This window comes from Micromesistius poutassou (genome assembly GCF_964030765.1).
Source record: "Micromesistius poutassou genome assembly, contig: SCAFFOLD_5376, whole genome shotgun sequence".
Classification (NCBI taxonomy): Eukaryota; Metazoa; Chordata; class Actinopteri; order Gadiformes; family Gadidae; genus Micromesistius; species Micromesistius poutassou.
The window spans coordinates 1-12154 of NW_028178415.1; the positions used below are offsets into that span (position 1 = coordinate 1).

General features: G+C 48.5%; 1 protein-coding gene across 1 annotated transcript; it reads right to left on the minus strand.

The window, feature by feature from the left end:
• Nucleotides 1-670: 670 nt before the first annotated feature.
• zbtb14 (zinc finger and BTB domain containing 14) lies at nt 671-9011 on the minus strand. The gene is made up of 10 exons (XM_084490381.1): nt 8891-9011; nt 6059-6248; nt 5214-5384; nt 4627-4722; nt 4382-4519; nt 3660-3901; nt 3058-3143; nt 2294-2433; nt 1644-1739; nt 671-843 (listed from the first exon to the last, which is right to left on the minus strand). Exons 1-10 carry the CDS (start codon nt 8992-8994, stop codon nt 691-693), a joined length of 1416 nt encoding a protein of 471 aa, XP_084346507.1. The 5' UTR covers nt 8995-9011; the 3' UTR covers nt 671-690.
• Between the last annotated feature and the right edge of the window lie 3143 nt (nt 9012-12154).

Sequence of the window (12154 nt, forward strand, 5' to 3'; positions counted from 1 at the left end):
CACCCCGTCACCCCCCCGGGGGGGGCAGCAGGTGCGGCGACGCGGCAGTTTAAAGGTTTCTACCGGTAGCCTAGCAACAGCACAATCATCGCTTCAGTCAGTGCGCTAGGCTCTGGTGGTCTGGTTGGTGAGGTGGTCTCCTGGTGGGGGGGGGGGGGGGGGGGTGGTACTGGGGGTCTGGTCTGGGGGGGCTCTGGGGGGTGGTCTGGTGGGGGTCTGGTTCTTAGGGTCTGGTGGTGATCTGGGTCTGCGGGTCTGGTTCTGGGGGGGGTCTGGTTCTGGGGGTCTGGTTCTGGGGGTCTGGTTCTGGGGGTCTGGTTCTGGGGGTCTGGTTCTGGGGGTCTGGTTGGTGAGGTGGTCTCCTGGTTCTGGTGGGGGGGGGGGGTGGTACTGGGGGTCTGGTCTGGTGGGGGTCTGGTTCTGGGGGTCTGGTTCTGGGGGGGGTCTGGTTCTGGGGGGGGTCTGGTTCTGGGGGGGGTCTGGTTCTGGGGGTCTGGTTCTGGGGGGGGTCTGGTTCTGGGGGTCTGGTTCTGGGGGGGGTCTGGTTCTGGGGGTCTGGTTCTGGGGGGGGTCTGGTTCTGGGGGTCTGGTTCTGCGGGGGGTCTGGTTCTGGGGGGGTCTGGTTCTGCGGGGGGTCTGGTTCTGGGGGTCTGGTTCTGGGGGGGGTCTGGTTCTGGGGGGGGGGTTCTGCTAGGAGCAGGCGATGTTGTCCAGCTGGTGCTGGTCCTCGGCGGCCATGGCGGCGGCCTGCAGCGTCTCCGTCTCCGTCTGCAGTCCGCCCGACGACGACAGCTGCTTCCGCTCACTGTGCATGTTGTTCTCATGACGCTTCAGGTCCGACGCCTGCACACACACACACACAGGGACACACACACACACACACAGACACAGACACACGCACGCACACACAGGGACACGCACGCACACACACACAGGGACACACGCACACACACACACGCAGAGGGACACACGCGCACACACACACACACACGCAGAGGGACACACACGCACACACAGGGACACACACACACACACACACACACACACACACAGACACACACACGCACAGGGACACACACGCACACACACACACCCCTTAGTCAACCTAGTACAGTAAACCTAATATAATAATATAGTAGTAGTAGTAACTTAGTAAACCTAGCATAGTAATATAGTAGTGGTAGTAGTAGGAGGAGGAGTTAGCAGAGTTAGTTTAGTATTGTGGTTCCTCAGTAAACCTAGTACAGTAGTAGTATAGTGGTGCTTTAGCAGTAGTACTATAGTAGCGGTACCTCAGCAGTAGTACAGTGGTGGTTCAGCAGTAGTACTGCAGTAGCGGTACCTCAGCAGTAGTACTTTTAGCAGTAGTACTGTAGTAGCAGTACCTCAGTAGTAGTACTTTTAGCAGTAGTACTGCAGTAGCGGTACCTCAGCAGTAGTACTTTTAGCAGTAGTACTGCAGTAGCGGTACCTCAGCAGTAGTACTTTTAGCAGTAGTACTGCAGTAGCGGTACCTCAGCAGTAGTACTTTCAGCAGTAGTACTGCAGTAGCGGTACCTCAGCAGTAGTACTTTTAGCAGTAGTACTGCAGTAGCGGTACCTCAGCAGTAGTACTTTTAGCAGTAGTACTGCGGTAGCGGTACCTTAGCGAAGGCCTTGGTGCAGGAGGAGCAGACGAAGGGCTTCTCTCCTCGATGTCTCCTCTCGTGGTCCTTCAGGTGGGACTTGTGTTTGAAGGCCTGGAGAGAGAGGAGCACAGAGAGGAGTCAGGAGGAGGAGGAGGAGGAGGAGGAGGAGGAGGAGGAGGAGGAGGAGCACAGAGAGGAGTCAGGAGGAGGAGGAGCACAGAGAGGAGTCAGGAGGAGGAGGAGGAGGAGGAGGAGGAGGAGGAGGAGGAGGAGCACAGAGAGGAGTCAGGAGGAGGAGGAGGAGCACAGAGAGGAGTCAGGAGGAGGAGGAGGAGCACAGAGAGGAGTCAGGAGGAGGAGGAGGAGCACAGAGAGGAGTCAGGAGGAGGAGGAGGAGCACAGAGAGGAGTCAGGAGGAGGAGGAGGAGGAGGAGGAGGAGGAGCACAGAGAGGAGTCAGGAGGAGGAGCACAGAGAGGAGTCAGGAGGAGGAGCACAGAGAGGAGTCAGGAGGAGGAGGAGGAGGAGGAGGAGAAGAAGAAGAAGAAGAAGAAGAAGAAGAAGAAGAAGAAGAAGAAGAAGAAGAAGAAGAAGAAGAAGAAGAAGAAGAAGAAGAAGAAGAAGAAGAAGAAGAAGAAGAAGAAGAAGAAGAAGAAGAAGAACCACCTTGTCACACATCTGACAGGCGAAGGGCCTCTCGTTGCTGTGGACGCGCTCGTGTTTCTTCAGGTCGGGCGCTCTGATGAAGGACTTCCCGCAGACGTCACAGCGGTACGGTTTGAACCCAGTGTGGATCTTTAGATGTTCTGGAACACACAAAGAGAACCCATTAAGTGGTGGTCATGTGATTACCTTTCAGGTGGGCGTGGTCATGTGATCACGGTCATGTGATTACCTTTCAGGTGGGCGTGGTCATGTGATCACGGTCATGTGATTACCTTTCAGGTGGGCGTGGTCATGAGATCACGGTCATGTGATTACCTTTCAGGTGGGCGTGGTCATGTGATTACCTTTCAGGTGGGCGTGGTCATGTGATCACGGTCATGTGATTACCTTTCAGGTGGGCGTGGTCATGTGATTACCTTTCTGGTGGGCGTGGTCATGTGATTACCTTTCAGGTGGGCGTGGTCATGAGATTACCTTTCAGGTGGGCGTGGTCATGTGATTACCTTTCAGGTGGGCGTGGTCATGTGATTACCTTTCAGGTGGGCGTGGTCATGTGATTACCTTTCAGGTGGGCGTGGTCATGTGGTTACCTTTCAGGTGGGCGTGGTCATGTGATTACCTTTCAGGTGGGCGTGGTCATGTGATTACCTTTCAGGTGGGCGTGGTCATGTGATTACCTTTCAGGTGGGCGTGGTCATGTGATTACCTTTCAGGTGGGCGTGGTCATGTGGTTACCTTTCAGGTGGGCGTGGTCATGTGATTACCTTTCAGGTGGGCGTGGGTGGTGAAGGCTTTGCTGCAGATCTCGCAGACAAAAGGCCGCTCGGCTGAATGGAGCTTCTCGTGTTTTCTGAGGACGAGAAGAAGACGTTTCAAACCTTTAGAAGACGTTTTAAACCTTTAGAACACGTTTTAAACCTTTAGAAGACGTTTCGAACCTTTAGAACACGTTTTAAACCTTTAGAACACGTTTCAAACCTTTAGAAGACGTTTCAAACCTTTAGAACACGTTTTAAACCTTTAGAACACGTTTTAAACCTTTAGAACACGTTTTAAACCTTTAGAACACGTTTCAAACCTTTAGAACACGTTTTTAAGCTCGCTGGTTAGCTTGTTTGTTAGCTCGCTGGTTAGCTTGTTAGTTAGCTCGCTGGTTAGCTTGTTAGTTTGCTTGTTTGTTAGCTCGCTGATTAGCTCATTAGTTAGCTCGTTGGTTAGCTCGCTGGTTAGCTTGTTAGTTAGCTTGTTTGTTAGCTCGTTGGTTAGCTCGCTGGTTAGCTTGTTAGTTAGCTTGTTTGTTAGCTCGCTGGTTAGCTCGTTAGTTAGCTCGTTGGTTAGCTCACTGGTTAGCTCGTTGGCTAGCTACCTGAGCCGGTTCTCGTCCAGGAAGGTCTTCCCGCACACGTGGCAGGCGAGCTGCTCGCGGTGGCCGTACAGCAGGTACTCAAACTTCATGTCCGTCGTGGCCGTCGACCAACCGGGAGCCTGCTCGTCCTTCACCTCCCCCATGCTGTCGGCGAACGACAGCGTCTGGGTGGTGTGATGCCCCGCCCCCATCTCTTTAGGCTCCGCCTCCATCTCCGACCCATCCTGGTCATAGCAAGACACCTAGGAGACAAGGAGAGGAGGTGAGGTCATAGCAAGACACCTAGGAGACAAGGAGAGGAGGTGAGGTCATAGCAAGACACCTAGGAGACAAGGAGGAGAGGAGAGGAGGTGAGGTCATGACAAGACACCTAGGAGACAAGGAGAGGAGGTGAGGTCATGACAAGACACCTAGGAGACAAGGAGAGGAGGTGAGGTCATGACAAGACACCTAGGAGACAAGGAGAGGAGGTGAGGTCATGACAAGACACCTAGGAGACAAGGAGAGGAGGTGAGGTCATGACAAGACACCAAGGAGACAAGGAGAGGAGGTGAGGTCATGACAAGACACCAAGGAGACAAGGAGAGGAGGTGAGGTCATGACAAGACCCCTAGGAGAGGAGATGGGAGTGTACAGTGTGGCCCCTCTCGACAGGTGTGTGTGTGTGTGTGTGTGTGTGTGTACGTGTGTGTGCGTGTGTGTGTGCGTGTGTGTGTGTGTACCTTGTGTACATCCTCTGTGGCCAGCTCTTTCAGAATAAGAGCCTCTTGGACGCGCAGGGCAGAGTTGGGAGACTTCTCTAGCTCCTGATTGGCTGAGGAGTCCAGGTCATCAGTGGTAGTCGGTTCGTCACCCAGAACCTGCGCCCGACACACACACACTCACTGTAGTGTGTGTGTGTGTGTGTGTGTGTGTGTGTGTGTGTGTGTGTGTGTGTGTGTGTGTGTGTGTGTGTGTGTGTGTGTACCTCTGCGTCGGGAGGGAGCTGCGCTTCGGGGGGGAGGGCCATCTTAACAATGTCATACGGGAACTTGTCTTTCTCCTCCGACGTCACGTCTCGTTTCTGGGGGGGGGGGGGTGCGTATTTAGACGTTACACCAACTTCCCAACACACACACACACACACACACACACACACACACACACACACACACACACACACACACACACACACACACCAACTGCATCCGAACCTGTGGACTGATATCCGACCCTCTATCAGCATACAAGCCAACACAAAAGGTTAAAGGTTAACTGTTGTGTGACCTGTTATATGTGACCTTTTACATGTGATTTGTTTAATTACAGCCATCGTGTGTGTGTGTGTGTGTGTGTGTGTGTGTGTGTGTGTGTGTGTGTGTGTGTGTGTGTGTGTGTGTGTGTGTGTGTGCGCGCGCATTAGACTGACCTGGGAACAGAATGTATGACCCATTATATGTGACTTGTTACACCCATCACCATCAGGATGAGTCAGAGTGACTGTGCGCGCGCGTGTGTGTCTGTGTGTGCGTGTGCGTGTGTGTGTGTCTGTGTGTGTGCGTGTGCGCGACTGACCTGGGAGCAGAGCTTGTCCAGGAAGCGGATCCCGAGGATCTGCCCGGAGGACATCATGAGGTTGACGTCCCTCTTCTTGATGGAGATCTTGGAGGTGTACATGTAGTTCAGCACCTCCTCGAAGATGTCAGAGCGAATGAAGTCGATCTCGATCACCGACGAGTTGTCCACCTGGCGACGCGCACACACACACACACACGCACACGCACACACACACACAGACACACAGACACACGCACACAGACACACACACACAGGCACACACACAAGCACACGCACAGGAATCAGTGTGTGCGTCATAGTACGGAGTAGTGCGTACAATGAGGATAAGGTTATACTCCAGGGTGTGAATGATGATGAGGATGATAAGTTTATACTCCAGGGTGGGAATATGATTAGGATGATGAGGATGATAAGGTTATACTACAGGGTGTGAGTGAGGATGATGAGGATGATGATGATGATGATGATGATGATGATGATGATGATAATGATGATGATAAGGTTATACTCCAGGGTGTGAGTGAAGATGATGATAATGAGGATGATAAGGTTATACTCCAGGGTGTGAGTGAGGATGAGGATGATGATAAGGTTATACTCCATGGTGTGAATGAGGATGATGATGATGATGATAAGGTTATACTCCAGGAGGATGAGGATGATGATAATGAGGATGATAAGGTTATACTCCATGGTGTGAATGAGGATGATGATAAGGTTATACTCCATGGTGTGAATGATGATGATAATGAGGATGATGATGATAATGATGATGATGAGGTTATACTCCAGGGTGTGAGTGAGGATGAGGATGATGATGATAAGGTTATACTCCAGCGTACCTCGTGTTTCTTGAAGAGTTTCTTGAAGTAGTTGGAGCAGGCGGCGAGGACGCAGCGGTGCGCTCTGAACTTGACGTCCTCCACCACCACGGCGATGTCGCAGTGCTCTCCCTCCAGCCTCTGCTCGTTCAGCAGCTTGAGGAACACGCTCTTATGGTCCTCGTCCACGTACTTCACCGTCTCCGCCATCCTGCACACACACACACACACACAACTCACTACTGTAGTCTACTGTTCAACTACTGTAGTCTACTGTTCTACTAGTCTGACTGAATACAGGATAGCTACACTCTCACTACAGTATTACTACTGTATTACTACTGTCAGACTAAACACAGTATAACTACGCTCTCACTACAGTATTACTACTGTCTAACTACTGTCAGACTAAGTACAGTATAACTACACTCTCACTACTGTATTACTACTGTCAGACTGAATACAGGATAACTACACTCTCACTACTGTATTCTACTGTCTAACTACAGTCAGACTAAATACAGTATAACTTACGTCTCATTACAGTGTGACTCCTCTCCTCTACAGTATAACTACACTCTCACTACAGTATTACTATTGTACTGTCTAACTAGAGTCAGACTAAATACAGTAGAACTACTCTCATTACAGTATTACTACTGTCTAACTAGAGTCAAACTAAATACCGTTTAACTACTCTCTCACTACTGTATTCTACAGTCCAACTACAGTCAAACTAGATGCAGTATAACTACAGTACAGTCTAGTCCAACTAACTACGGTATAACAACTGTCAAACTACAGTCCAGCTCACTACAGTAAAACTAATATGTAGCTACACTCAGTCCTACTAACTACGGTATAACTACTGTCTAACTAAATTACAACTACTGTATAAATACTGCCTAACTATACAGTCCAACTGAATAAAGTATTACTTCTGTCTAACTACAGTAGAACTACTATCTAGGAGCCAATTGACACACACACACACACACACACACACACACACACACACACACACACACACACACACACACACACACACACACACACACACACACACACACACACACGTGTGTGTGAAATAGACTGTGTCAGGGTTTGTCTTCTGTGAATGGAAGAATCATATGAATGGAGGGAGCAGAAAGGGAGGGGACTTCTTTTGCTTAAATGATTTGGTTAGCTCACTTTAACATGTCGCCCCTCTCACTCTGCCTGGTAGTAACTAGCCAACTGAATTCTGATCTAGCTAACTTAAAACTGATGTAGCCGACTTAAAACTGTACAGATTGCTAATTTAAAACTGAACCAGCCTTTTTTTTATTTAAAACTGAAGGGCTAGCTAACTACAATTAAATTACAGTAGTTAATATAACTATCTACAGATAATACTAGTGCCCCAGCTATTAATACTAGTCCTACAGCCAATACATACATTCATACATCTAATAAGACTAGTCTTACTGATTATAATACCAGCCCTGCCCTACAGCTAGTACTACTAGTTATACAAGTCATAGAGCTAATAATATAGGTCTTACAGCTAATACTAGCCCTACAGCTAGTAATAGTAATAGTAGCTAATTATAGCATCATACAGCTAATAATACTAGTGATACAGTTACTAACACATACAGCTAGTAATAGTCACACAGCTAATGTAGTCATACAGATAACACTAGTCCTACAGCTAGTAATACTAGGCATACAGCTAGTAATACTGGTCATACAGCTACTAACACATACAGCTAGTAATAGTAGTTATACAGCTAATACTAGCCCTACAGCTAGTAATAGTAGTAGCTAATTATAGCATCATACAGTTACTAACACATACAGCTAGTAATAGTCATACAGCTAATGTAGTCATACAGATAACACTAGTCCTACAGCTAGTAATACTAGTCATACAGCTAGTGATACTGATCATACTGCTAGTAATACTAGTCATACAGCTAGTAATACTAGTCATACAGCTAGTAATACTGATCATACAGCTAGTAATACTAGTCATACTGCTAGTAATACTAGTCATACTGCTAGTAATACTGATCATACAGCTAGTAATACTAGTCATACTGCTAGTAATACTAGTCCTACAGCTGTCTAGTCCTCCAGTGATCATATCAGATCTAATAATACTAAGCATACAGCTAGCTATACTAGTTCCATGGGTGAAACAGTACGACTCATGCATCTTAATTTACCAGTCATTCACGATTTGTACACACACACACACACACACACACACACACACACACACACACATAAATATACATATTATATAATATGCATATAACATTTATTTTTAAATGCGAGACCCTTGTAAGCGGTATCGCTGTATATTTACTTCTATCGTACACATGCAGGGGGGGGGGGTGCTGGTTAACAACACTGCTCTGCACACACACAGAGGTTCTCCCCAACATGGCGACAGTCAGCGACTAACCCGTCCTTTATATATAACACCAAGATGGCGGTAAGCCAACACTTATTTAGTGTGCTCCAGTGGGTTAGTGGCACCGCTAGTGGAACCACAAACCGGTAGGTTTTAGGTTCAGGTTCACCCCGCTAACAGCATTGAGACCCGAGCAGCAGCAGCAAAGGCAGCAGAGGCGGAGGCGACCGCGCGGCACCGCTGGGGACCGGGCACCAGCGGTGCCGCGGTTCGGCAGCTCTCTTATATAGCGGCTGCGGGGCACGCGAGCAGCGCCGCCGCCGCGGCCTCGGTAACGAGAGAAGAGCTCGAGCAGCCATGAACGACCGCGGCTCGAGAGCGCGCAGCATCCCGGGGACCGGGTCGAAACGACGCGCGGGGACGCCGCCGGAGGGCCCGCGCGGGCTCCTTACCTCCACGCCGGCGGGGTGATTGACGTCCGGGGGTTTTTTTTTGACCGCGAGCGACCGTAAAATGAGAAATCCGCGAGTCTTGTTGTTGTGCTGAGCACGAGCATACAGCTGAAGGCCGCGCTTTGCGCTAGCACGTCATGCGCAGGAGCACGCACACAAGTACGCCAATTGATCGTGCCGCGTACGTCGCTGTACGTCATGAATCCGGGCCGCGCTACGCTGGTGGCGTAACCGGCGTGGTGTGAACGGTCGGGGCGTTACGTAGGTTACATAAATGACGTACGTGACGTAGGGTTCAGGCGCGGAGTTGAAGCGCGTGAGTGGACCGGTGCACTACTGTCACGAGCAGGAGGAGAGTGAGCGCGAGTGAGAGGCCAGCACGCGGAACCGGTGCCATTGCCGTTGCGCGTACCTGTACACACACACACGCACACGCACACACGCACGCGCACGCACACACACACACACACACACACACACACACACACACACACACACACACACACACACACACACACACACACACACACACGCGTGTGTGAAAGGAGAGGTTTAACTATTCGTTTTTAGTTAAAATAGTTATATATTTTTGATTAATCTGTTATATATTATAATAGATGATATAGTATATATTTTATATTCTATAATTATATGAACTTAATTTATACATTTTAGGTTTACTTACCCTACAACGCTTATCATAAGAAAAAAATACTCGATATTACCGTTTATTATACAATTTAATATTCAATTATATTATATTATTTGATATTATATAACGTAGTATTATTTAATATTACATTATATTATAGTATATAGTGCAATGCATGATTTCATATTGTTGTGGTGTTTCTATTTAATTATATCATGTTCTGATCTAGGTCTATTGGTGGATTAATAAAGTAGGTCTACATTTAATCTCTGTATTGCTGGCGGTGATTGACGGGAGCCTCAGCCACACCAGAGTTCTTACAAGGAGGGGGCGGGGCTTGATAGCACACATGTGGGGACGTGCCCGTGAGCGCGCGACAATAACAGATTAAACCCCTTTCAGATTAAAAGCTTTTTAGAGGCAGACTGGGTTCAACATGGAAGGGGGATCCACTTCTACCAACGCCGAACAATAAAATACAACCTTTTAGTTAAGTTTTGACAAAGGGTTTATAGATCGCACTGGAATCTGCCAGAGAGAGATCAAACCAACCATCAGAGATAGAACCATCTAACCCCGCTGGACTACACATCAACATCTGGATGACGGGACCCCCTGCATAGTAAGACAGAGAGAACCGAACGTGGTTGAACTTAATTCACAAATATTATTATTATTATGTAGAATTATATCGCGTATAACTAGAACTTCAAAACAAAAGTATTTATTTTTGAAAACGTTCATTTTTGTCTTCCCTTTTTTTTTTTAAATGTTGTTGCCTTTCGACTACATTTCTGGTGAGTAACATATACACACATACTACACTTACTACACACACACACACACACACACACACACACACACACACACACACACACACACACACACACACACACACACGCGCGCGCACATCCCCTGTGACCGGAGGTTTTGCTCAAACCAAAGTTCGCCTTTGTAGTTTTCTGACGTCGTCGCACCGTTAGGGGGCACGTGCCTCGTCGGGGCTGCGCGCGCACTCGAACTCACCTTGTGCTCGTCCCGGTGGCGCGTGGGTACCACCGGTTCATTTAACGCGGAACCTTGTCCCGTCGCGTGCCTCCGGTTTGAGACGACCGATGCGCGGGATTACAATGCATTGAAGAGGAGTCTGCGCGAGGCTGAGGAGCAGAGAGGAGGAGGAGGAGAAGAGAGGAGGAGGAGGAGAAGAGAGGAGGAGGAGGAGAAGAGAGGAGGAGGAGGAGAAGAGAGGAGGTGAACCACAACATATAGGGGAGAACGAGCGCTAGAGGCACGTTAGTCACTTAAATCTGTTCTCTAATTGGCAGCTGTCAATGCGTGTGTGTGTGCGTGTGTGTGTGTGTGTGTGTGTGCGTGCGTGTGTGTGTGTGTGTGTGTGTGTGTGTGTCTGTGCGGTCGCGGTGTGACTTCCAAGGTGTCTCTGCAGGGGACCCAGGACCACGTGACCGATAGAAAGTTCCAAATGTTTCTCGGGCGCCCGGAGGTTGTGGAGATGGATTTATCGACCTCCCTACTGTCTCTCTCTCTCTGTCTGTCTGTCTTTCTCTCTGGCTGCTGTCATTTTCTCTCTCTCTCTCTCTCTCTCTCTCTCTCTCTCTCTCTCTCTCTCTCTCTCGCTCTCTCTCTCTCTCTCTCTCTCTCCCTCTCTCTGAACGCTGCAACGGGAGTCTCGCGGTGACAGAATACCCCGGCATCCGCAGTGCGGAGGGCGTGGTGAGAGTAGGAAGAGGAGGAGAAGGAAGAGAGAGATGAGGAGGAGGTGAAAGAGGGGGAGAGAGATGAAGAGGGGGAGGAGGAGAAAAGGGAGGGCGAGAGGAGGAGGAGTGGAAAGAGGAGGAGGAGAGAGATAAGGAGGAGGAGATGGAGGAGGAGGAGAAAAGGGAGGGGAGAGATGAGGAGGAGAAGGAGGAGCAGAGAAGGGAGGGAGAGGAGGAGGAGAAGGAGGAGCAGAGAAGGGAGGGAGAGGAGGAGGACAGAGAGGAGCAGAGAGGAGGAGAGAAGGGACAGGAGGAGGACGAGAATCCTATTCAAGTTTAAGTATACTGCCTAAAGTATAATGCTGTGCATATTACTGAGTGAACTCTGTGACCAAGAGAATAGAACAACATAACAGTGCCTGTTGAATTCCATTGATCAGTAATGTGTAATGTAATGTCAATCATATACTGTAGCCTTCTCCAAAGAACTTCATGTTGTACGTCGTAGTTATATAGAAACAGTTGTATATCTGGTTATATAGAAACAGTTGTATATCTGGTTATATAGATACAGTTGTTTATCTGGTTATACAGTTGTAAGTCTGGTTATATAGAAACAGTTGTATATCTGGTTATATAGATACAGTTGTTTATCTGGTTATACAGTTGTAAGTCTGGTTATATAGATACAGTTGTATATCTGGTTATATAGATACAGTTGTATGTCTGGTTATATAGATACAGTTGTATGTCTGGTTATATAGATACAGTTGTATGTCTGGTTATATAGATACAGTTGTATGTATGGTTATATAGAAACAGTTGTATGTCTGGTTATATAGATACAGTTGTATATCTGGTTATATAGATACATTTGTATGTCTGGTTATATAGAAA

Bases quoted from the DNA above. Each gene is read 5' to 3' on its own strand.
- zbtb14 (XM_084490381.1), bottom strand. From the start codon at position 8,994: ATGCTCGTGCTCAGCACAACAACAAGACTCGCGGATTTCTCATTTTAC. The intron at 6,249-8,890 runs GTAAGGAGCCCG...GTGTGTGTGCAG, and splicing joins ATCACCCCGCCGGCGTGGAG to GATGGCGGAGACGGTGAAGT. The intron at 1,740-2,293 runs GTGGTTCTTCTT...CTCTCTCTCCAG, and splicing joins CCTGTCAGATGTGTGACAAG to GCCTTCAAACACAAGTCCCA.